The following is a 26,602-nucleotide window of genomic DNA, read 5'->3' as shown; positions in this document are numbered from 1 at the left end:
TGCAGGTAAATCTTGGTAAAACTTCAGAAAAAGTTGGTGAGGCCACAGCTGGAATTTTGTGTTTCTCATTTTAGATATTACCTATAATCGTGTAACAATTTATTAGAATTAATTAATCCGTTACAGATTCCGGAATGACATTGAAACGATGATTGGACACAAGCCAAATTTGTATTGGACAGTTACTTGGGTTTTCGTAAGCCCTGCATTAATTGTGAGCCTCCTGATTTTTTACATTGTTGACTACAGCACAGGTGAACAGCTATCGTACACTGCGTGGGATTCATCTGTGGTAAGTGCACAATCTGTTTGGTTGAGCTGTGTCGTAGCATTTAATATCACTTGTTTATCATGTACACAACAAGTCCAGCAACAGCGGGGCCTGCTTGGGGTAATGGTGGTAATTCCTGGGTTTCTGACTAATGAGCTTCCTCCAACACTTCCACCCCTGATCAACTTTCCTCCTGGGATAAATAAAGTTTTATCGTATCGTATTGCATGATGAGTGCAATGTGTGAGCCATTCAATACTACAACCTACATTTGCAAACTTCTCCATTTGGCCAGGTTCAGGCATACACAATGTTTATAAACAGTAGTAAAGCAGAGAAATAAATGACATTGACACACGCATTTTCTTGGACAGAATTAAAGGAGTTCTCCTTCAATGCAGCAAATGCAGACGATAAAGTATTATGTATGTGCAGATATTTATTCTAACTAAGATGAGTCACTGAGAGACACAGGGAAGTGCAGATACAAATGCACCTTGCTTATTCATCTCTCTCCAAGTGAATTGTGCGACACATACATCACAAGCATACTTGCTCCATCATTCAAACATTCCATTTTTTAACTTCATACTTGTTCGGTGGTGTTAACACACAAAACTCCAAAATGTTGCTTGAATTGTCTCTCTCCAGGGATTGAATCATAACTTTGTTTTGGGCCCATTTGCTTCACTACTGCTCTCCCGTCAGGATTTGGCTAAATTAAGTTCAGTTGTGTTCTGACTATTCTTCACATTCTATGTATTAGTAACATAGCCAAAGTAGAACTCTTTGCAAATTGTGGCTTGACACCATAGTCCTACAAAAAGTTGGCCAATAGACATCTTGTTGTTGCATTCAAACACCTTTAAAAAGTCTATTTCCTTCATGCTCCCTTGTCACCTCACAAAATGAAATAACATGGCAAAGTGAGTGTATGCTTTATACCACTTTGTTTCATACAACACTTAAATGAAAATGAAACTGAGGATCATTATCTGAGATTAACTCAACGAAGCCCATGATAACATAGATCTTAATTATATATTTTTAAATTTTATTTCACTTTATTTCACTTAGAAGTACGAAGAAGTTATCAATTACCTTAGATTATATTAGATTAGTTTATTGTCAAATATACCAAGGTGCAATATAACTCCACTCTCACAAAACCATTCTTCTCACAATAAGGTCTCATTAGCTACTTCCAACTATAAAGTTATCTTTGTTGACTTGATTCTTCAATCTTGACAGATACATTGTTGACTCCTTTCAAATTCATTATCTAGTCTAGGCCATGATACACTTATCTGCATGCTCACAGCCATTCTTCTTAATATTCTTGATGCATCTCAATCCAACACAACTATGTAATGTTGACAACTAATATCATTGAATATATGACAGGCTCATTTATCCAAACATTTGTCTAACTCAGTTCATCCTTCTAAAATCCATCTGTATACTTGCATGAGTAGGATATCAATAGATCTCCTGATATTTAATGTTTTTTATGACATCATCCTGAATGCAAAGATATTAATCCATATGCCATATTTTGTCCATTATAGCTTGAATCCAGACCCTGATGTAATGTTGTATGTGAATACATTTCAAATATTAATTGTCTAATATTGCTGACTTTCCTCCTCTGCATTCAACTGAGCATATACAGGTGACTGGACTGTTAGTAACCACTACTGTTACTGTTCATCAATTCCTGGTTAAACATCATGACCAGAGATGTCCAAAAATGGTCTAACTAAGAAGGCAAAGGCATAAACAGAAGAAAGTTTATCAAGAATATAGACAGTTTAGACACTGGAAGAAACACGTCCAAGACCTCGTCAACCATAACAATTTCCTCACATGTGTGTTCTTGCCTGCACCCTTTCAGTAAACAAAGCAATTCAGCTTCACTGCCATCTCAGACTAAGACATGATCAACCCATCAGAACAGAGAAACAACAATGCCTCAGGAACAAACATTTTCTGTGTTTCTATACCTTGGCAGTCTGGAATTTGAGTCACATGTTTTCAGCCTTTTTCCGCCATATTAGGAAAGAGAGGAACATGTCAAGGGATCCCAGAGATGCAATGATTGTCATAATGATTGTCATAATTTTTAAGAAAGAACACATAGCTACCATATGGAGTGTTTCAGGGAATGTTTCAGATCTGAAACCCTTTAATTAGAATGGGTGTAATTGCATTTGTGGATTTTCACTTTCTTTTAAATTCCCCCTGTATTTTGTTAAAGGAAAACAAACTCCTCCCAGACCAAAACTCAGGAATATTGAGAGTGCTGATTCATCATTAAATGACATGTTGTTGTGAACCAGACATGAAAACCATATAATTTTCATCAAAACAACATATCGCATCTCCATTGTCTATTTCCAATTCAAGAATGTCAAGAAATAGAAGCAAGAGGTAGCCATGCAATCCAACAAGTATGCTGATGGATTCATTCATATTTATTATATATATTTAATATAATATATATTTATTACATTTATTCATGGCTAAATTATTATTCTTAGCTAAAAGTCCACAATCCAGCCTAATCCCGTTGGTGTCTAAAACTATAATCATATAAGATCCTCATGCAATCCTCATCCTATGAATATACAAGTAAACAATGAAAAGGCCAAATAATTCCCATTCTATAAAATGTTTTAATACCTTCAAGAGAATATTGTGTGCGGTCCTGGTCACCACACCATAGGAAGGATGTTACAGTTATGAGAAGACACCAGTCTGGGTTTGTTTTCTTTAGACCAGAAGAGGCCGAGAAGCGTGTAGATGGAGGTACATCAAATTATGAGAGGCATAAATGGGGTAGAGAGTAGGAAACTTTTCCCAATGACAGATGTACCTAAGTCATTATAATGTGAAAAAGGGATCTGAGGAAGAATAGTTTTCACAAGAAGCTGGTTGCAATCTGGAACACACTGCTTGAGAAGGTAGTGGATTCATCTACTCTCATAGCATTTGGGCAAGTACATGAATCACCAAGGCATTGCCAGCTACAGATCAGTGCAGGTAAATGGGATTTGTGTAACTAAGTACTTAATGGTCATGGTGGGCCAAAGGATCTGTTTTTGTGCTGTAATGCCCCTGTCCCACTTAGGAAACCTGAGCGGAAACCTCTGGAGACTTTGCGCCCCACCCAAGGTTTCCGTGCGGTTCTCGGAGGTTGCAGGTGGTTGCAGGTAGTGGAAGCAGGTAGGGAGACTGACAAAAACCTCTGCACGGAAACCTTGGGTGGGGCACAAAGTCTCCAGGGGTTTCCGTTCAGGTTTCCTAAGTGGGACGGGCATAATTCTATGAGCAGACTTTACCTCATATTCAGACTTCTTTTGCATTGGCAATACTTTTATAAATCTCCTCTGCAGAAATCATCTCATTTCTGTCATTTAGTGACCTAAATTGCACATAATTGGAAGAAGCATCTTTGTGACACTGAAGTTTATGGAAGTACAGTCACAATTTTTACACCTGGAAAGGAGTTTGCAAAATATTCTTTTTGGTGTCGAATTTTGAGATCCACGCTTACATGACAGTTGCTGTGATGTTATTTTTTCTAGGGACGATCAGTGCAGCGTGAATATCCTACTTATGCCTTGGCTGTTATTGGACTTCTTGTGATTTGTTCAACAAGCTGTATTCCTTTGATGGCGATTATTACCTACATCCGAAAACAAATGAAAAAAGGAAGCCTACTATAGTTAAAAAGTATCTTAAAGCTGTACTTCAAAGCATTCCTTCTGAACTATAATTTACTGTAAATAGTGGCATTAGAAACTAGAAAGTTCTATGGAGCAAATATTAATCACTTATTTTAAACTGGTGGTTTTAAAAAGAGTGTTATATGTGCTTATTTTAATATATTATGGAAATAACATTGTTGATGTAAAATGGATTATGTAAATTTTTGGAGGAAAGCATTGCATACTTACGGAGGTCACAAAAGCAAGATTTGTTCTACTTTTATTCAACTGTATTTGTGATTTTAAGAGTATGGGCAACTTTAAATGTCCATTTGTTTGGCTGTCAAGCACGTTCTCACTTAACTACTAAAATAAAACCTTAATTTTTTTTAATATCTTAGGCACTTTACAGGAATATTATTTAAATAAAAATTTAAGGCTGAGCCACATAAGAAAAGGTTAGGAGATGTGATGAAAGAGCTAAAATTTAATGAGTTTAAAACATGAAAAAACAGGTATAGAGATTTAACAAGGGAATTCCAGTGCTTAGGATCTTGACCAGTAAAGATTTGGCCTTCATCATGGACCAACTAAATTAATGGATGAGCATGAACTCCAAAACAGAAGGTCACTGAATGAGTTAAAGTTAAGAGTAAGAGTACATGGTAACGTCTGGGAAGGGGTGTGAAAGATGTGATTGGTTCTGGAGTCTTATAGCCATGGGGAAGCAGTTGTTGTTGATTCTGGATGTCCAAGCTTTCAAGCTGTTGCATCATATCAACGTTACAAGAGAGAAAAGAGAATGGTCAGGGTGGCGGGCATTCTTGACAATACTTCCAGCCTCCCTAATGCAATGCACCATGAAGATAGACTGGGTGGAAGGAAGTGACCAGCCTGCGATTGACAGGGCAGATTCAGGTAGTCCAGAGTAGAGCAGTGCCGTACCAGGCTGAAATACATCCCGTCAGAATATTTTCTGGAGTGCATCTGTAGAAGTTCGAGAGAACCCTTATGAACATATCAAATCATCTCAGATGCATTTTCTTGATCCTTGCATTAGTGTGAAGGGACTACATTAGGATGCTGGTGATATGCATGTCTAGGAACCAAAACTGTCAACCGTCTGCACAACAGATTCATTGATGAGCACAAAGGTAGGTCCTTGCACTTCCTTTGGTCAAAACAACCAGCTCTTTCATCTAGCTGGCTTTAAGGGCAGGTTGTCAACACAACATTCTCCATCTCTATCCTGTACTTCATCTCCTTGTTGTTGTTGATCAGCCCAACAGTGGTATAATTGGCAAAGTTAAAGATCAGGTTGGTGTTGTACTTGGCCACTGTCATGTGGGTGGAGGGAGTAGAGCTGAGGAGCATCAGTGTGAGGGTCAGGGTGGCGCAAATGCTACAACCAATTCTAATTGACGGAGGTCCGCAAGTCAGGAAGTTCAAAAACCAGCTGCAGATGGAGGCTCCTTGGTCCAGAAGTTTAGGAATTAGCTTATTCGGTATTCATAAATTCATAATTTGTAGGAGCAGAATTAGGCCATCAAGTCTATTCCACCATTCAATCACAGCTGATCTATATTTTCCTCTCAAACCCATTCTGCTGCCTTCTCCCCATAACTCCTGACACCTATTAATAAATCTATCATCTCCACCTTAAAAATATCCACTGACTTGGCCTCCACAGCCTTCTGTCGCAATGAATTCCACAGATTCACCACCCTCTGACTAAAGAAATTCCTCCTCATCTCCTTTCTAATGGTATGTTTATTTTATTCTGAGGCCAGAGCCTCTAGTCCTAGATTCTCCCTCTAGTGGAAACATGGTATTAGTGTTGAAGGCTGAGCTAAAGTCAATTAATAGCATCTGTATTGTGTATTGACAAGATGATACAGAGATGAACATAATGCAAGCAAGATAGCATCCCCTGTTGGATCTATTTTTCATGTATACATAGACCTATTTTTCCTATACATATTTCACCATGAGGAAAGGGAACTTATACAAACCGGAAGAGTAACACTACTTGGTGGCGTGAGCTTTGCTGTCAAGAATGAGCTAGTCTGATGTCTCCGCAACCCATATGGAAAAAGTGCATGCCTCATTTAACCTTGGACTTGCACAAGCAAGGACCAGCACAGTAGACAAACTAACTTAAACACCCTCTCATGAGCAAATATCATCAGCATTGACACAATTATCAACATCCCCAACCATCTGCAAGCCTAACACCAGATTCCCAAAACATAATCTCAAAGACCACAACAGAAAGTGTGGAGTAACTCAGCATCCCAGGCAGCATCTGTGGAAGACATGGATGAGCAACATTTTGAGATGGGACCCTTTTTTAGACTTACTGAGTTACTCCAGCACTTAGTTTTTCACTCAAGATTCCAGCATTTGCTGTTTATTTTGTCTCAATGCTACTATAGTGTTCCTGGTGGCAAGAGATTACCAGGTGAACAGAAGAAAAGTGAAAAGGACCATTCAAGATGGCGTGGGAGCATGAACCCAAGAAGAAAAAACCCAGAACCACAGCGTAAACAGTGGTAGGAGTGTGTTCCCTCCCAAAATACTAATTTAACCACCGTCCAGCATCTCTTCTACGGTTCAACAACTATTTAGAGTTCCAGTTTCCTTATTAACGCATTTCAGTATCTTAAACAATCCAATTAGATCAATCAGTCAGGTTCCCTCCATCACATAATCCACATGATAAACTCAGGGCTGCCAACTCTCACGCTTTGAGTGTGAGACTCACTAATTTCAGCCAATTCTCACGCCCTCACGCTGAAGTCAGAATTCTCACGCTGTCTTCAGTCCCTGCACAGCAAGGATCCTATAGCGGAGCTATACGATCTTTGCTGCAGTTTGTCTCTGCGCCACATGACAGCAATCTGCGCGGTCTGGGAAAGCGCGTCGGTTGACGGCTGTGAGTGACGTTGCGTCTCTTCTCTCTTGGTTGGATGTGCAGCCGCTGGGTGTCAGCGCATGTTTGCCGACTGTGAGTGCTGCGCTGCCGGCCGCCGCTGCAGCCTCGCTCCCTCCCTCCTGTCCATCAACTCACACTTCAGCGCCAGCGCCGCCAATCCACGCTACACCGTGCCTGCCAGACTACCCATTGGGCGGCCGGGGAGAGAGAGGGAAAGAAAAAAAGAGAGGGATAGAGGCAAAGAGAGACAAGGGGAGGGAATGTAGAAAGGGGTTGAAGGAAGTAAAGGAGAAAGGGAAGAGGGAGGGTGAGAAAAGAGGGGGGATGGGGGCAGGAGGGAGGGAAGGAAAGGTGTGTGTGTGTGTGTGTGTCTGTGTCTCCCTGTGTGTGTGTCTCTGTGTGTGTGTCTCCCTCCCTGTGTGTGTGTGTGTCTGTCTCCCTGTGTGTGTGTGTGTGTGTCTTCCTTTGTGTATGTGTCTCCCTGTGTGTCTGTTGTCACATCCTGGCCTTAGACAGGGCTGCCAGCTCTCACGCTTTGAGCGTGAGGGTCACGCATTTCGGCCAATTCTTACGCTGATGACAGAATTCTCACGCTGTCTTCAGTCCCTGCACAGTCTGTCTCTTTGCGCCACATCAGAGCGATCTGTGCGGTCTGTCGAAGAGTGTCAGTTGGCAGCTGTGAGTGACGTCGCATCTCTTCTCTTCTTTCTTGGTTGGATGTGCAGCCGCCGACAACATGAAGCAGCCGGAGACAGAACTAACCAGGTGAATTGGTTGTAAAACATGGGGGGGTTCACAATGAGGCCAAACATCTAGGACAGGGTTCGGCAACCTACGGCACATGGGCCGAATCCGGCCCGTAACCCAAAAAACCTGAACACCCCCCCTGGTCGCTACGCTCCCTCGCAATTTCTCTCTCAACTCTCACCCAATGTTGGCAGCCCTGTAAACTTCATAATCATCCTAATTAGGTTCAGTTATTAAAAAGTTGTTTCTAATGTCAGGATATGATACAAATTCCAAACTGAATGTTATTTTAATGCATCAAAACATTAGGAAACGGATTCCAAATGACACATGGGCACTTGGATAAATTATTTAATTTCAGTAATAATGTTCATGATGTCCAAAGATTCTTTGCAGCCATTAAAAAAATATTTTTCTGTTCAATGTTGGAAATGTGCCAGCCAGTAATCTTCCATACAGTTGTGATATAATCTAATCAACTTTTAATTTAATTAACAATTTAAATCCCCAGGACCTAATGGGATTTATCCCAGATTATGAGGCAAGGGGCTGGGGCCTTTATATCTTTGCAAACTCTCTGGGCCACAGGTGAGGTCCTTGAGATCTGGAAAGTAGCCAATATTGCTCCTTTAAGGGAAATTGGGATAATGTAGGAAATTATAGGTCGGTGTACCTCTTTTAGAGGTAGGAACGCTGCTTGAGAGGATTCTTAGGGATAGAATTTACTCATATTTGGAAGAGAATGGGAATCCACTGCAGGTTATATATTATAAATGCAATTATTATTTTGTTTTAGAAGGTGAGGAAGTGATTGATGAGGATATGGCAGTGGATGTTGTCTAATAAGGCCTTGAATATGGCATTTGACATGGTCCTTCATATGGTGATCCAGATTAAAATGCATGGGATCCACAGCGATTTAGTAGCTTGGATTTAGAACTGGCTTACCCATAGTAGCCAGAGTTACCCATAGGAGTGATGGAATGGTGTTTTTCTGACTGGAGGTCTGTGACCAGTGGGATTCCTCAGGGATCAGTACTGGGACCTTTGTTGTTTGTAATATATGACATTTAATTGGAATTTAAGTTTTACTAAGCTTGCAGATGACTCAAAAATTGGTAGAACTGCAGACAGTAAAGAAAGCTTTCAAAGGATATAGCTGGATATAGTTAAATTCCATTTATGGGCAAAAATGAAAAATGTGAGTTTAATCCGAGCAAGTATGAAGTGTTGTAGTTTGGGTCAAACGTAGGGGGAAGCATGTAGAGGAATGGCAGGAGCCGTAGCTGCAATGAATGTTAAAGAAGGCATATAGTATGCTTGCCTTCATTGGTCGGGGTATTGACAATGAGCAGGAAGTTATGTTGCAGCTTTATAATACTTTCGCTAGGCTGTATTTGGAGCATTACATGTAGTTCTGGTTTCCCCAGTACAATAAAAACATGGAACTTTGGTGCAGAAGAGATTTACCAGGGTACTGTGTTTATTAGGGGGTATTTACTATAAGGAGGTTGGACAAACTCAAATTGTTTTCTCTGGAACGTTAGAGGCTGAGGGGAGACCTGATATAATATAAAATTATAAGATATTAGACAGGTGGTCAGAATCGTTTTTTCCCCTCCAAGGGTGAAAATGTCAAAAACTAGAGGGCATAGCTTCTAGTTGAGAGGTAGAAAATTTAAGGTATATGTGTTGGGCCCATTGGGTGGTTGGTGCCGGAAATGCACTGCCAAGGGTGGTGGTGGAAGAAGATACAACAATGGGATTTAAGAGGCTATTTGATAGGCACACAAAGGCGCAGGAAATCGAGAGGCAAGGATCATGTGCAGATAGCAAGGGTTTGTTTAATATGGCATCATGTTCAACAGAAACTGGACCAAAGAGCCTCTTCCTATGCTGTACTGTTCTCAGACTGAGAAATGCCATGACGAAGATATTCATGATAATGAAAAGTATTTTTCCACTTGAGAGTAAGACCAGAACTATTCCCGCAAATTAACACTACCCTACACACACTAGGAACAATTTTATATTTACACCAAACCAATTAACCTCCAAACCTGTACGTCTTTGAAGTGTGGGAGGAAACGAAAGATCTCGGAAGCAAATCCATGCAAGTCACGGGAAGAACGTACAAACTCCGTACAGACAAGCACCCGTAGTCAGGATTGAACCCAGGACTCTGGCACTGCTGTATTGCTATTCCATAACAGTCACTAGTAAGTCCAAGAGAGGGAATGTAGGAGAACCCTTCATATTAAAAATTTTAGAATGTGGAAATTGCTTTTAGTAGTAATTGAGGTAAAGAGCAGAGAAGAATTTCAGAGAAAACTAAGAGGGCACATTGCGAAACGAATAAAGGAATATATTGATTAGAATATAATTAGATAGCGGTGATGAGAAAGCTTGTGAGGAGCATTAACTCCAGGATAACTTGAAACATCATCTGTCCATTTCCCTCCACCAAGGTTGCCTGATCTGCCAAGTTCCTCCAGCACTTTGTGTTTTGCTCAAGATTCCAACATCTGCATTCTCTTATGTCCTTAGAGGAGATATGATGGAGTTGTTGAACATTGTGAATGGCTCAAATTGAGTGCATAAATATAAACTGCCTGCAATGGCAGAGGAGAAAGATGTAAAATGATTGAGGAATTACCAAAATCAAAACAAATACTTTGCAACTTAGATGGTTAAGATTTCAAATGTTCTGCCTGGTACAGGTGTGTGTAAACAGCTTCAAAAGGGAAATGAGTAGATAATATACAGAATAAATTATACAAAATGGAAAAAGCAAAGACGACTGAACCAGCTACAATGCTCTTTAAAAAGTTAACCTTTCTGAAATGTGTGAAACCAAGTAGTATTACCTCACAAATGTTAATATGTCTTCGATGCAGCATATCCTCCAGCTATTTTACTTATCTGAAATTGTTTAGAACACCATTTGCATTTCTTTGGGGATTGCAGCAGTAAGATTCAGATTTCATCTTTACCCTTTTAAAAAGTAATACACAACTTGTATGTGAAGGCTCGACTCCATTTGTACAAGATATGGAACAGCATTCTGGAATCTCTGTTGGTATGTACTGTTTTGTCTTGTATAAAGGATAATATTTTTGTATCTGAGCACATAACAAGGAAATCATGCAGCAATGTTCATAAATGTCTAATAATATTTGCTTGTTTACTATAATAGATGAAGCTATTGTTTAACGGTTATATAAACATTTGTCTCTCACTAATGTACATATGTAAAATATTTCCATCAGTGAAAATATTTGTTTAATACCTAAACATGTTAAAACTGATAGTGTAAATACAGAAAATTAATTTGTGGTTCCTCCTCATTTCAAGTCCACAGCTGCCATATTGGTTTGTCCACCTGTTTGACCTGCAAATTACAGAAATTAATGTGGTGCCAACTAAGCCACCCCTTTTTCAAAAGTGACTCTGCAATACAGAGCTTTGCTGTCAATGCAGAAGAAACTAAGGGAGAGCAATTGGACTCGAGTTGGGCGGGGAACCTATGGATAAGATTCATGCACTTTAAAAAACACACAAAGTATTCTGTCAACAACACTACAGGTAATTCTTGTAATGATTAGGTGGCTTAATTCGTATCTTGGCCAATTTAGCTACTCAGACAGATCCATATGTGAAAACATAAAAAGGATGTACTTTTCTTTGCCTTATTTTAATCATTTGAATAGTGGAAAACAAAATGATGTGAACCGACTTTATTAAAAACAGAAATAATGCAAAAATTCTTGAGTAAACAAAACTTTTACAAACATGAACAGCAACCACCTCTACAGGATGGAAAAGAACATCATCGCCTTGGTCCACCTCTCCCTCTGCCTCGGCCTCTACCCCGGCCTCGGCCTCTTCCCCGACCGCGACCGGCAACTGAAAGTTAAAACATAAGAGCCCAAGTTATTTAAAAATTAAAATTTGCCTTATTATTTTCATACAAAAGTAATACCTAGTTGAACTGATCCACCAGCGCATTTACAATTGTACACTTTCATGAATCTGTGCAGACTTTATTACTCAATAAAAACATTTTGAAGCCTTAGTTTCCAATTGTAAGAATGAATGCTAACACAGTGGTCACTCTGCAGCATTATATGCCCAGGAATATTTTGTGATTATAAAAAGGAAAACTTCAGTTTAGTTTCGAAGCACAGTGCTGAAACAGGCCTTTCGGCTCACCGAGTCCGCTCGACCAATGGTCGCCGCAAATTAACACTACCCTACACACACTAGGAACAATTTTACATTTACACCAAACCAATTAACCCCCAAACCTGTACGTCTTTGAAGTGTGGGAGGAAACCAAAGATCTCGGAAGCAAATCCATGCAAGTCACGGGAAGAACGTACAAACTCCGTACAGACAAGCACTCGTAGTCAGGATTGAACCCAGGACTCTGGCACTGCTACGCCACCGTGATATCATTTATGAAACAGTTGTGTAGAACTAGGCCAATAATCATCACCATCCAACCTGCTTACAATATATGTAAAGCTGACACGAGGAGGCCACCAGGTCTCCTTAATTCAGGACTGAGGCTGAGATTGGTCTCTGGTGCCTGGGATGTATTTAACAGAGACAAGCCTCTTGTCTCTGGCCCTGGAAACGTGGCTGACAGTAAACTGGGATCCAGGATGTCAGGAAGAAAATAGTGAACCCACATTGGATGAATAATAAAAACATTGCAATTAGTTTGAGATGGCTAGCTAAATCTGTTAACATGACACTTGAATCTACCATGAACTGATAGTCACCGAAATTCAAGTATTTGTTCCAATGTGCAATTACATCATAGACACATAGAAAAATAGATGCAGACCGTTCAGATCTTCGAGCCAGCACCGCCATTCAATAAGATCATGGATGATCATCTAAAATCAGTACCTCGTTCCTGCTTTTTCTCCATATCCCTTGATTTCTTTAGCCCTAAGAGCTAAATCTACCTCTCTCTTGAAAACATCCAGTGAATTGGCCTCTACTGCCACCTGTGGCAGAGAATTCCACAGATTCAACTTTCTGGGTAAAAAAGTGTTTCCTCATCTCAGTCCTAAATGGCCTACCCCTTACTCTTAAACTATGACCCCTGGTTCTGGACTCCCCCAACATCAGGAACATTTTTCCTGCATCTAGCCTGTCCAATCCGTTAAGAATGTTATATGTTTCTATAAGATCCCCTCTCATCCTTCTAAATTCCAGTGAATACAAGCCCAGTCGACATTCTTTCACATATGGAAATGTAGAAAAAGATATTAAAATAATATAAATTTTCCTCAGCAGTCTATGACTGCTTTAGGCTTTGTCTCAATTGGTAATTGGTATTAAAATTATTCAGCGAAGGCTTGTGGTAAATCAGTAATCATCTTCATCCAATCTGCTTACAATACTTTTTTTGAAGAAAGTGGAAGTTCTTTGCTAAAGTACATTGAAAAAATTTGCGACAATTCAAAACTCAACACATGATGTGTAATAAGCCAGTTCGGTATTCCGACTGCGCATGGACAGGTCCTAGGTCGCTCAGGCTAAACACGTGGCGGCTGTGCCGGTGCATGGATGCAGACCTGCGACTCGTCCGGGGGCCGTCCCCGTCCTCTCCTGAGTGCCCCGCCCAGGGGCTGCCCCGGGCCGGCGGGAACAGTGGAGCACGGAGGAGGAAGATGGGGAGGAGGGGCGCCAGCACTGCTCTGCCTGCCCCGGCGGGGCCCTCCTTCGTCACAGCGGTGGCCCAGGCCTGCAGGCAGTGCGGAAAAGAAGCACCACTCCAGCTCAACCCCGCCCATCCTGTCGGCGGGACAGGCAGTGTCGAGCTGGGGCCGGCGCCTCCCCTCATTGCCGACACTCCCGTCCGCGCACTCTGGATAGAAGACCCTCCTTCAGACTTCCCACACATTCGATGTTTGCGCCGTGGTTGGGATGGATGGGAGCGGGGATTTCCACGGGCGCAAGGAACAAATGACCTAAAGTTTGCGTTGAGTGAACTGAGTGTTCTTAATGTTCTTGCCGTACACCGGCGTTTTGTGAGAGTGGTTGGATCCCAGCTTCAGCTCAACCAACATCGGTCACATTATCCAGACAGGCATCAGCGATGTTCTGGAATCCTAGTCGGCAGCCGCCGAGCAGCGGGATCGAGGATGCAGCGCCTGACTCCGGGAGTAGAGGTGTCAGTTCTTCCAGCAGCATGCAGAGAGGCACCACTCACCTGTCGGGCGCTGACTCCTCAATCCCGGGATCCAACCACTCTCACAAAACGCCGGTGTACGATGAGGACGGTAAGAACACTCAGTTCACTCAACGCAAACTTTAGGTCATTTGTTCCTTGCGCCCGTGGAAATCTCCAGCACAGTCAAGATGAGGGGGTTCTGAAGTTGCATTCTCTCGATTGAGGACATTTTCTCAACTCTCCTAGAACCAACGAGCCACGGCTTTACCAGTGGTTGTCTGTCTAACTGAAACCTCTCTTCCCCCACCTCACCGTCTCTCCCCGTCTCCCACTCGCATCTACCCCCCCTCTCTCGCTGTTTACACCCCGCTCTCCCCCACTACCAGGCATCCAGTTTGCTTTTTTTATTCTCGAATGACCTTTGAAAAGTCCAATGATTCCTTGCGTTTTTCGGAATACCGAACTGGCTTAGTGTACACAATTCAAATACTCAAACAGGCCCTCTTCCGAAAATGGTTTAAATGAACAGTAGAAAATCATTCCTTCAAGATTCAGTATTATTATCTTTCCTATCAGTCACATGCGTACATGCTGTTGTCCCTAACACTCCCAAGTTAGCTTAAACCTACCAAGCCGATTCTAAAAACTAGAGAGGCAACAATTCATTGGTTTGAGCTAGACAAAAATCTAGATCCTCGCAGTGGAAGGAGATTGTTAACCAATATTATCCTATAACAAAAAATCTAATTTAACGTTCACATTAAAAGATTTTCAGTTAATCACTTTGTCAGCCCCATACCTGCTTCTCTCTTTTTTGACTTGACTTTCGGCTCAACATCCACTAAGAGCGTGTCCAATGGTAAGCTGTCAGGGAGTACAAAGTAACGAATGTTGTTTCCTCGAATACTGAGGGTCTCAAGCTGTACGGGTTCTCTGTTCTTCAACGTCATTTTCACTGCTTTCAGGTGAGTGTTCATACTGACGTCCACTCCTGGAATTAAATTCAAATAATAATCCGTTGTGCATTTTCAAAAAGGTTTTTCCAACATTTTGGGCTAGTTACCTGGTGTACTTGGTACAAGTTTCCTCCTCTGGGTTAAGTTCAACTTCCTTAAACTTGTACCAATTAAGATGAGTGTGACTTAGTCTAGTATATTACTAAAACTCTCATCTTGTTTGTTTGGATGTCTGTCTGTGAGTGAGTGAGTGAGTGAGTGAGATCCTGAAATTACACCAAAACGGTACACGATAGTGCTATAATTTTTGCACCACCTTACTCACAATTGTCGTGGTGTGTTTTACATCAAACACTTTTTTTCTGGTTTTCAATTGTTATGGATGTGGTATTACCCAAGAGCAGAAATAGAAATAGGTATCAAAATTATGGTACTGAACTGTTACAGTTAAAAACATAGAAAATAGATGCAAGAATAGGCCATTTGGCCCTCCGAGCCAGCACAGCCACTCAAAATGATCATGGCCGATCATCTAAAATCAGTATCCTGTTCCTGCTTTCTCCCCATATTCCATGATTCCGTTAGCCTATCTAACTCTCTTTTCTAACTCTCCCTCGAATACTTCAGGTAACAGTTGGGCCCTTAACATAAAGGCCCAACTGCAATAATCAGCCATACATAAGAGATCGCATGGCACTGTTGGAAGAAGTAGGATGTTCTCCTTACATGCCCACCAACATTGATCTCTCAAACACCATTATAACGCATTACTGGATTATTTATCACATTGCTATTTAACTTGATTGTGGCAAATTAAAAAGACACAAGAGCCATGGTGAGGAAACAGGAAGCAGAGCAGTCTGGGATATAGTAATAATATGAAAGGCTGTATATAAATGCAATTTTTGTCTCTGAAACAAACTATTCATTAGCATCAGCTTTAGCATCTACAGATGAGAACCAACATTGCATGAGTATGTTTAACTGACTTCAAAACAATGCCCATATTTGCAGGCTAGTAGCTGGGCAGCGGACCCATATTGTGCAAATTTAATAGTTATCAGACCAAGTGGGACCCATTCCCGCAACACAATATTCCACCACTCACCCGTTCCCTCAACGCAACCAGTTTCCACCACTCACCCATTCCCCCAACGCAATATTCCACCACTCACCCATAGCCAACTGCGCAGACGCGGCTCATTTGCCCTCATCCCCCAACACTCCCCCCCCCCTCCTCTTCACCCTCCCTCTTCTCTCTCATCTCCCTGCTCCCCCACCTCTCCCCATCGCACTCCCCCACTAAAGACAATGTTTAAATAGCATTTCTCCTCCCCCTCCCTCTCCTTACAATGTAACAAATCTCTCATTGCACTGGGTGGAACAACTGTTGATGGGCAGTTTATGTAAATGAGATCCCATTGTGATGTCACTGTCGGGTATAGCACTGTTCACGGGCAGTTTATGTAAATGAGATCCCATTGTTACGTCATAGCTGTAACTACCAGCAACTGCCAGTGCAGTGTTCGTCATTCTTTCTCAAACTAGATTTTGTATAGTTGAAAATGTGAATAACTTGTAAAATATAACATAAATCTGAACGAAACTTGCTAAAAACACACCACGACAATTGTGAGTAAGGTGGTGCAAAGATTATAGCACTATCGTGTACCGTTTTGGTGTAATTTCAGGATCTCACTCACTCACTCACAGACAGACATCCAAACAAACAAGATGAGAGTTTTAGTAATATACTAGACTAAGTGGGTCCCAGCACATGGGAGGGCTGGTCCCCCAACATAATATTCCACGTCTCCACCAATTCCAAGATTGCTGGCCAGTGTGTGTGTGGGGGTGGGGGGGGGCTTTCTGGAGTGCTAGCATGGGTGTTGTGGGCCGAATGGATTCTTCAGGCCTGGAGTCACTCAGGTCTGGCAGCTCAGTAACTCAAGCCTGCCAGGCTGGCAGCTCAGAAACTGCCAGAAATTCTGCCGAAAACAGGTGAGAGATAGAAGGGGGAGAGTGTGGACAATCAATTTTAGACATTTTCATCTTTATTTAGTTGCAAAAGGCACACAGTTGCAAAAGGCAGTTTAAAAACACATAAAGGGCACTCACAGGGCAGTATTCTCAGTGTTCTGTAGATTTCCAGCTCAGACTGAGAGTCGTGACCCTCTCCCTCCCCCATCTTGCAGAGACTGAGCCATGCCCACACTTCTGGGTTTTATAGCTCCTCCCCCTCCCACCAGAAGGGGCTTGGCCTTCATGGCATGACTGACAGGAGAGAGAATCTCAACATTTTAAAAACATTAATGCATTTTATTTTTCATCGATGGGAAAAATCCTCTGGCCGACAGCTGGAGGGGGACTCTGGATAAGGTGGCCAAAAATCACAGCCGTAAGTGTTAGCATTTTTTCTAAAATCAATATACAGCACAAACAAGAAGTGGTCAAGTTTAGACTTTTAATTATATAGATATAGATAGATGTGGGCTACATTTAATAATTTAGAAAACTCCATGAGTCTGCATAAAAAGCATGAAGACTTTTAAGACATATTCAAGAAATTATCTCAACTTCCCTCCCCTCCATACCATCTTACCAACTTCTCACTCCCCTTTACAAGCTGGGCCAAAGGGCATGTTTCCATGCTGTCTGACACTATTACGACTTCCTCCTCCAGGCAAAACATGTCCAAACCATTTTGTCATCTTATATCCCAATAACAAATCTCACGAAAATATATCAGCAACTGAAGTTGGATGCTCTTACCCTACCAACTGACTTTTTACTATTACCTGCTGATTTTATTAAAACAAGACAGAAGTGGAAACATTAGTTCTGCTTCTCTCTCCATAGATGCTGCCTGACTTAATGAATATTTTGTGCACTTCTTTTATTTCACATTTTTACATTTCAGTAGGCTTATGATCACCTTTACTCGGTCTAACTATTTTTTCCAGAATGTATTCAATTAACTCCCACCTAAGGATTACAACCCTTCAAATACATTTCTAAGTTTCTTAGCTTGTTACGTTACCTGTGATTGTTCCATGCACCTGTGTTCCATTCTTCAGCTCAATGGTCACAGTCTCATGGCTCAACTTCATCAAAAATCTGCACAAAGATAAATTCCCAATGTTACACAGCCAAGTGTGAATAATGGTACTGTTTTTCAAGAAATAAAACAAATTTAGTGAATGTTGTTCATTAAGAAGCTCCTTTTAGCTGATGTGCATTTTATCAATCTGAATTATCTTGAATGAAATTTCAGTGCATATGAAGTGTTTCTTCGTTGCATAAATTAGAAAAATAACACTGAACACATTTTTGTTCAATTTGGCAGTTTGATAAAATTTCAAATTTCCACCCTTTGAAAAGTGAATTTTCAAAAAAATGATCGTTGACCCACCCAATTGAGAAACAGATTACATGACTTCATTATATTTTTGAGACTGAGTCACTGTTGTAATGTTAAAACTATAACAAACAAGTTGCACACAACAGCAATAAATACAAACATAACAATGGAGAAACAAGAAGCTTTTCATTAACGTACAGCCAGTTATTTCAACTGATATACTTATCAAAGTGATCCCTGAAGTTCTAAATAATTTTGAAATTAAAAACAAAATCACTTGTTGTCTACAAAATCTCCAAAAATATTTAAATAACTACTTTAATACAAAGTTACTCTAAGAGATTTAATTAGATATTAAATTCATTCTAGTATGTAATAAATCTCCTGGCCTGTTCACTAGTTACCCCAAATTTAACATTGCTGTTATCCTGTCATTTTCTGTCATACTCCAGCACTTTGTGTCTTTATTTGTAAACCAGCACCTGCAGCTTCTTGTTTCTCCATTGTTATATTTGTATTTATTGCTGTTGTGTGCAACTTGTTTGTTATATTTTTAACATTACGTCTTTTTGTTTTAGGGGATGGCAGTATATATCATTATATTACTTTGATAAAGGCTACTTTACTTTACTTTTTACTTTTGATGGACAACAGCACGTTCAGTGAGAGAACATTTGAGAAACATCGGATGACAAGACCACATTTGGCAAAGGTCAAGGACCAATCAAATGTGCAAATACATAACTGATCGGATGCTTGCTTTAGGAAGTGTGGATGAACTCTGGGCCAGTGGAAGAGAAACAAAGATTATTGGGTAAGACAATAATAGATGGAAAAATGAAAGGAACAGTATAGCAGTGTGAAAAATAGACACGAGTGGTGGCCAATTGATCTGCAGGCCAAAGGCAATATAGTGATTTCCAAAGGTTAACATGACAGCCATATGCTCATTTTAATGTATATCATTGACCTAGACATGACATTCAAAGTATAATGAAGTCTGTGAATTTCGTAAAACTTGGCAATGTAGTAAATATCACGAGGAGTCATAACAGACCCAGGTGACTTAGCCAGATGAGATAAAATGGAAAAATCCTAACTGAAATGCAGAAAAATAATACATTTTCATCAGAGTAATGAGGGGAGACAAAACAACCACAGTTTCAAAGAGGTTCATCAAGAAGAAATCTTGAGGGTCTTTGACAATGTTGGGGCAATTTCAAACTGCCACATAGGAAGATTGCAAAGAAAATCAAATGCAGTTTTAAAGGACTCTTTTATAACTGGTTCAGGGAATGTGGATCTGACCATCAGATTGTTCTGGCCATCTACCCTATCATTGCCTCTCATAATTTTTATATCTACTATCACGTTTTTTTTCATAACTCAGTTTTATCTAACAAACTCTTGTGAATTACAAAAAACTAGAATGTTCATATCTGTAGCAGACATGCATTATAGTTCTGTATGTAGGAAAATAGCAATGAATAAGATTAATCTCTTACAATAAATGTTTTATGTATTGCTTTATGTGATGCCATTTGGTAATGTGTGTGACATTTTGGTTCACTTTCCAAAGAATAGCCCTATATGGTTTCTTTACCACTTTACAAAGAAAAGCAAATGCAGTTTTAAAGGACCCTTTTATAACAAGACAAGGGGTCACAGCTTAAGGATAAGGGGGAAATCCTTTAAAACCGAGATGAGAAGAACTTTTTTCACACAGAGAGTGGTGAATCTCTGGAACTCCCTGCCACAGAGGGTAGTCGAGGCCAGTTCATTGGCTATATTTAAGAGGGAGTTAGATGTGGCCCTTGTGGCTAAGGGGATCAGAGGGTATGGAGAGAAGGCAGGTACGGGATACTGAGTTGGATGATCAGCCATGATCATATTGAATGGTGGTGCAGGCTCGAAGGGCCTACTCCTGCACCTAATTTCTATGTTTCTATGTTTCTATAACTGGTTCAGAGAACATCTATTTGTGTTGCTACTTTCAGGGAGCTATGGTCTGGGACCCCAAGATTCCTCTGTACTTCATTGCTGTTGAGGGTCTTGTCATTAACGGTATACTTTCCCCATTACATTCGATCTCCCAAAGTGCAACATCTCACCCTAGCTTGGATTACACTAAAGCCAGACATTTCTCTGCCCATTTCTGTAGCTGATCTACATCCTGCTGTATACTTTGAAAGCCTTCCTCACCACCCACACTCCACCCCCATCAACTTGCACAACCTTGGCATAAAGGAGAAACAGGTGCACCTCGAGAAACCTTCACAGTGACAAGGAGAACACACAAACTCCACACAGACAACACCAAACTCAGTGCTCTGTCTTCTAGCTTACCCACTGTGCTGCCCTAATACCAACAGCTTTGCTGTTGCAGAACACAAACAGCTTTTCCCTTGCATTATATATTTTTGCAGTAATTTCCAACTGCACTATTATACATTAGCATTCAAAACCTAAATAGTTAGGAAGGCAACCGATGCACTAATGTGCTGTTTCATGAGATAACGATTATCTACAATGTCTTTGTTTAAATGAATAAACATGGTTTGTTATTTCTGTTGGCTTAAAACATGTAATTCAGTCAGTGATACAGTTTGGAAACATGCCCTTCGGCCCATCTTGCCCACACCAGCCAACATGTCCAAGCTACACTAGTCCCACCTGCCCACGTTTGATCCATATCCCTCCAAATGTATCAAATCCATGTACTTGCCTAACTGCTTCTTAAACATTGGGATAGTCCCAGCCTCAACTACCTCCCCTGGCATCTTGTTCCATACACCCCCCCCACCCTTGCGTGAAAAAGTTACCCCTCAGATTCCTATTAAATCTTTTCCCGTTCCCTTAAACCTATGTCCTCTGGTCCTCGATTCACCTACTCTGGGCAACTTTACAACCTACTCCTTTACAGCCCTTACTTCTCTCCTTTAAAAAGGCTTTTTAAAACCTGTTCCTTTAAGATATCTCTGGCAGAGTGGAGAAGGGAGAACCAGCAGATGTGGTGTATTTGGATTTTCAAAAGGAATTGGTGTTGGGTAGACTGATGGGACTGAAGGCTGATAAATTCCCAGGGCCTGGTGGTCTGCATCCCAGGATACTCAAGGAGGTGGCTCTAGAAATCGTGGACGCATTGGTGATCATTTTCCAATGTTCTATAGATTCTGGATCAGTTCCTATGGATTGGAGAGTAACTAATGTTATCCCATTTTTCAAGAAAGGAGGGAGAGAGAAAGCAGGGAATTATAGACCAGTTAGCCAAACATCAGTGGTGGGGAAGATGCTGGAATCGATAATCAAAGATGTAATTTGGATAGCAGTAACAGGATCGGTCTAAATCAGCATGGATTTACGAAGGGGAAATCATGCTCGACAAATCTGGATTTTTTTTAGCATGTAACATGAAAAATGGACAGTGGATGTAGTGTACCTGGATTTTCAGAAAGCCTTTGATAAGGTCCCACACAGGAGATTAGTGGGCAAAATTAGAGCACATGGTATTGGGATTAGGGCATTGACATGGATAGAAAATTGGTTGGCAGACAGGAAACAATGGGTCCTGGGATTAATGGGTTCCTTTCAGAAAGGCAGGCCGTGGCTAGTGGGGTACCGCAAGGCTCGGTTCTGGGACCGCAGCTATTTACAATATACATTAATGATTTAGATGAAGGGATTAAAAGCAACATTAGCAAATTTGCAGATGACACAAAGCTGGGTGGCAGTGTGAACTGTGAAGAGGATGCTATGAGAATGCAGGGTGACTTGGACAGTTTGGGCGAGTGGGCAGATGCATGGCAGATGTAGTAGAATGTGGATAGATGTGAGGTTTTCCACTTTTGTGGCAAGAACGGGAAGGCAGATTATTATCTGAATGGTGTCAGGTTAGGAAAAGGGGAAGAACAATGAGACCTGGGTGTCCAAGTACATCAGTCACTGAAAGTAAGCATGCAGGTACAACAGGCAGCACACAATACTCCAGGTGTGGTCTCACTAGGGCCCTGTACAACTGCAGAAGGACCTCTTTGCTTCTATACTCAACTCCTCTTGTTATGAAGACCAACATCCCATTAGCTTTCTTCACTGCCCGTTGTGAAAGAGACCCTTCTGCAGTTGGTCCCTGGTTATGGTTATTGTGTGCAGTTTTAGCCTCCAAATTTGAGGAAGAACATTCTTGCTATTGAGGGAGTGCAGCGTAGGTTCATGAGGTTAATTCCTGTGATGGCAGGACTGTCATATGATGAAAGAATGGAGCGACTGGGCTTGTATTCACTGGAAATTCAAAGGATGAGAGGCAATCTTATAAAAACACATAAAATTATTAACTAGATTGGACACTCTAGATGCAGGAAATATGTTCCAGACGTTGGGGGAGTCCAGAACCATTGGACACAGTTTAAGAATAAGAGGTAGGCCATTTAGAACTGAGATGAGGAAAAACTTTTTCACACAGTTGTGAATGTGGAATTCTCTGCCTCAGAATGTAGTGGAGGCAGATTCACTGGATGCATTCAAAAGTTAGATAGAGCTCTTAGGGCTAGCGGAATCAAGGGGTATGGGGAGAAGGCAGGAACGGGGTACTGATTGTGGATAATCAGCCATGGTCACATTGGCTCGAGGGGCCGAATGGCCTACTCCTGCACCTCATGTTCAATCTCATAATAGATCACATCACAGAAATTGAAAGTTGTCTACAAAGAATCAGGCCAGGTGGCTCATTTTCACATTGGCAAATTGTAACCTGTGAGGTACACAGGGATCAGTATTAGGGGCTCAAATATTTACACTGATGACTTAAATGGTGTGCCCAACTGTGTTATTGCCAATTTTGCAAATGATAGTTGCGAATGCAAGGTAAGTAAGCAGAGAGATGCAGATGAGCAAAATGAGTGAACATATCTGACAGATGAACCAGCAGTGGTGAAATGTGAGATTATTCATTTTAAGAGAAATAGAAAACAGAACATTCTCTGAATGGGTTGAGACAACAGAAAGCTGTTGTGCAAACAACCTCGCTGTCCTCTTGCATGGACCACACATCGAGCATACAATACATTTATTGGAAGGGGAACTATTCAGGAGATTACTACGCCAACATCAAGTATATTTCGTTGTACATCAAGTCTGAAGAAGGGTTTCGGCCCCAAAACGTTGCCTATTTCCTTCGCTCCATAGATGCTGCTGCACCCGCTGAGTTTCTACAGCTTTTTTGTGTACCATCAAGTATATTTTCTTGATTTCATTTAAGAAAGGATATGCTTGCGTTGGTAGAAACCCACTAACTTGGTCCCTGGATGAAGGATTGTCATGAGAAACAACAGCTAGCTGGCCCTATAGTCACTCCTCAGAAGAATGTGAAACTAAATTTTGAGGGGCCTTGACACAAATGTTGCAAGAATGTTTCCCCTGATTTCAGCTAGAGGATGGAGCAAAGAGGGAGTCCAGAACCAGGGGGGGCATTTAAGAGAAGTGCGAGAATTTCTTCTCGGAGAGTCACGAATATCTGGCATTTTCCATCTCAAGAGAGCTGTACAGGCCAAATTACTGTAAAGACCCTGGGCTGAGCTGGGCATAGTTTTTTTTTAATCTACAGGGGAATAAAGGATTACTGGAGCCAGGCGGGAAAGTGGAGCCGAGACCACAATACAATAACAGCCACGATCTCACCCAATGATGGAGAGGGTTCATGTGGCCTGCCCCGTGTTTCCACCGGGGTCTGAAGAAGGGTTTCGGCCCGAAACGTTGCCTATTTCCTTCGCTCCATAGATGCTGCCGCACCCGCTGAGTTTCTCCAGCACTTTTGTGTACCTCCGTCAAATCTGCCGCCCAGCATCGCCATTTGTTTACTGACGAGCGTGTGAAATGCCCGGGACGCGCAGGGCTCTGCATCACTGTGAACGGGGCTCCCGCTGCATCACTGTGAAAGGGGCTGGTTGCAGCCCGGCGTCTTTCGGGCCCCACTCCGGGCCCCGACCATGATCCAGGGCCGCTCAGCCCCGACCATGATCCCCGTCGGCCTCAGCCGCCGCCGGCCCCGACCTCGTGCAGTCGCAGGCCCAGGCCTCGGGCCCTGATCCCGGCCCCGACCCGCAGCCTGGCCCCGACGAACTAAACCACCCCACTCTCCTCCTCATCTCGCCCTGGTGCGGGGGTCGGACCCGGGCCACGGTCCCCGGTTGGCGCTGCATTGCGTTACGTTACTTACCGGACCAGCTTCATGGCGGCGGCGGCGGCGGCGGCGGCGGCGGCAGCAAACGGCAGGGCCCGCCTCAGCACTGCGCGTGCGCGGGTGCCGGCAAACCGCCAGCAGCACTGAGCATGCGCATGGGTGCCGACAGAACGCTTCCTGCACCATCTTGGATCCTGGATGCCTCTGCTCTGCAAATGTGCGCCTGGATCCCTCTGCTCTGCAATGTGCGCCTGGATCCCTCTGCTCTGCAATGTGCGCCTGGATCCCTCTGCTCTGCAATGTGCGCCTGGATCCCTCTGCTCTGCAATGTGCGCCTGGGTGCCTCGGCTCTGCAAACCAAAGATCCCATAGGATCTTTGCTGCATTGTGGACTGTGGAACAGCATCCCCTTTCCCATCAGAACTGCCCCCTCCATCGACTCCTTTCAGTCAAGACTAAAAACTTATCTATACTCCCAAGGCTTTCCTGACTGAGCGAGGGCTATATGTGTGTAGTTTGTTTGTTTATACTATTCTTATAACAAATGTAAAGCACTTTGGCGTTGTTTCTTAAATGTGCTATATAAATAAATGTGACTTGACTTGATTTGAGGGTTCTGCCGTTCACTGCGAAGGTCCCTTCCTGGTTTGACTTCCCAAAATGCTACACCTCACACTTATCTGGATTAAACTATTTTTGCCATTTCCCGACCCATTTGCCCACGTAGTCAAGATCCCGCGGTAATTTTTGATAACCATCTTCATTTTAGTGTCATCTGCAAGTTTACTAATTATGCCTTATACGTGATCATCCGATTTATTTACCTTTCTTGTACATCAGTGGAGCTGCACACTAAATCTCGTTGCACTGACGTGCAATGACAATAAAAGATATTATTATTATTATTATCATTGATTAGATGACAAACTGCAGAGGCCCCAGCACTGAACCCCAAAGATCTTATAGCAGAGCAAGATGGGTTACTCTCACGCAAACGTGTAGTACGCTCATGGGTGATTATAGGACTCATTTTAGCAACCAGTCCCCGCCATCTTGTTCCGGCCAAAGATCAGAGCTTTGTTTCCGCAGCGGGGAGAGGGAGTGAGCGGCCCGGGGCAGCGGGGAGAGGGAGTGTGCGGCCCGGGGCAGCGGGAGAGGGGCATAGGAGGGGGGGGAGACATTGTAGTGTGGGGGCAGGCGAGGGAGTGCCGGGGGGGGGGGATAAGGCCTCGTGTGTGTGAAGTTGCGGGGAGGTTTACAATGTTTCTTATTTAATGTCCCTTGTCTAGTCTGAAATAAAGTTCATCATTGGATCAGAAGAAATATAATTGTGTATGTTATATGATTATATACATTTATATCACATTCATGTATGTGTGTTTATAAACATTTTATTCTTTAACAAGAATTAACAGAATTATGAACTAACAGAATTATGAATCTAACCCTATATCACGCACAAAAACTTCCCCCGCAATGTCAATTACCCTGCGAGTCGGGTCGGTTCCGGTTACTACAAAATCAACTCAAACACTGCTTGTGAGCCATTTAAAAAGAAATGATTTAAAAAACATTAAAAAAGACAATTACCAGAGTCAAATTTTATTCTTGACAAGAAGTATGAACTGACAGAATTATGAATCTAACCTTATAATCACACACACAAACTGTTGCCCCGCAACATTGATTACAGTCGGGTCGGGTCAGGTAATAATAATAATGGATGGGATTTATATAGCGCCTTTCTAATACTCAAGGCGCTTTACATCGCATTATTCATTCACCCCTCAGTCACACTCGGTGGTGGTAAGCTACTTCTGTAGCCACAGCTGCCCTGGGGCAGACTGACGGAAGCGTGGCTGCCAATCTGCACCTACGGCCCCTCCGACCACCACCAATCACACACACAGGCAAAGGTGGGTGAAGTGTCTTGCCCAAGGACACAACGACAGTATGCACTCCAAGCGGGATTCGAACTGGCTACCTTCTGGTTGCCAGCCGAACACTTAGCCCATTGTGCCATCTGTCGTCCCAGGTAGGCTCCGGTTACTAAAATGGGCGGGGAAAAATGCCCAGGATCCCCTCCGTAGCGTACCACACGTCAGCCCATTGTATTTCGCAGGAGTAGCCCATCTTGCTCTGCTCTAAGATCTTTGCTGAACCCTGAGGCACACCAATAGTCACAGGCCTCCAGTCCAAAAGACACACTTACATCACCACTATCTGCTTCCTAGTGAATATATCTCATTGTGCATCT

At 42.2% G+C, this 26,602-nt stretch overlaps 2 protein-coding genes and 1 long non-coding RNA gene across 3 annotated transcripts in view; 1 reads left to right on the top strand and 2 right to left on the bottom strand.

Moving 5' to 3' along the window:
* The window catches only part of slc6a20 (solute carrier family 6 member 20), a 45,736-nt gene extending 41,737 nt beyond the window's left edge, over window positions 1-3,999 (top strand). Inside the window, exons 10-11 of the mRNA XM_033039518.1 lie at window positions 127-292; window positions 3,859-3,999. Of these exons, the coding sequence (XP_032895409.1) occupies window positions 127-292; window positions 3,859-3,999 (307 nt within the window). The remainder of the gene's footprint in view (window positions 1-126; window positions 293-3,858) is intronic.
* A 7,342-nt stretch (window positions 4,000-11,341) lies between these two features.
* Window positions 11,342-24,571, bottom strand: snrpd1 (small nuclear ribonucleoprotein D1 polypeptide). Its single transcript, XM_033048623.1, has 4 exons — window positions 24,382-24,571; window positions 17,850-17,926; window positions 14,653-14,844; window positions 11,342-11,569 (listed from the first exon to the last, which is right to left on the bottom strand). Exons 1-4 carry the CDS (start codon window positions 24,393-24,395, stop codon window positions 11,493-11,495), a joined length of 360 nt encoding a protein of 119 aa, XP_032904514.1. The 5' UTR covers window positions 24,396-24,571; the 3' UTR covers window positions 11,342-11,492.
* LOC116990702 lies at window positions 18,209-19,815 on the bottom strand. Its single transcript, XR_004416605.1, has 2 exons — window positions 18,809-19,815; window positions 18,209-18,775 (listed from the first exon to the last, which is right to left on the bottom strand). It is a non-coding gene; the product is annotated as an uncharacterized LOC116990702 (long non-coding RNA).
* Window positions 24,572-26,602: the final 2,031 nt, after the last annotated feature.

Source organism: Amblyraja radiata, chromosome 2 (genome assembly GCF_010909765.2).
Source record: "Amblyraja radiata isolate CabotCenter1 chromosome 2, sAmbRad1.1.pri, whole genome shotgun sequence".
In the NCBI taxonomy this organism is placed as follows: domain Eukaryota; kingdom Metazoa; phylum Chordata; class Chondrichthyes; order Rajiformes; family Rajidae; genus Amblyraja; species Amblyraja radiata.
Note: the sequence above shows the minus strand (reverse complement) of the source record. Positions and strands in the feature narration are given on the sequence as shown.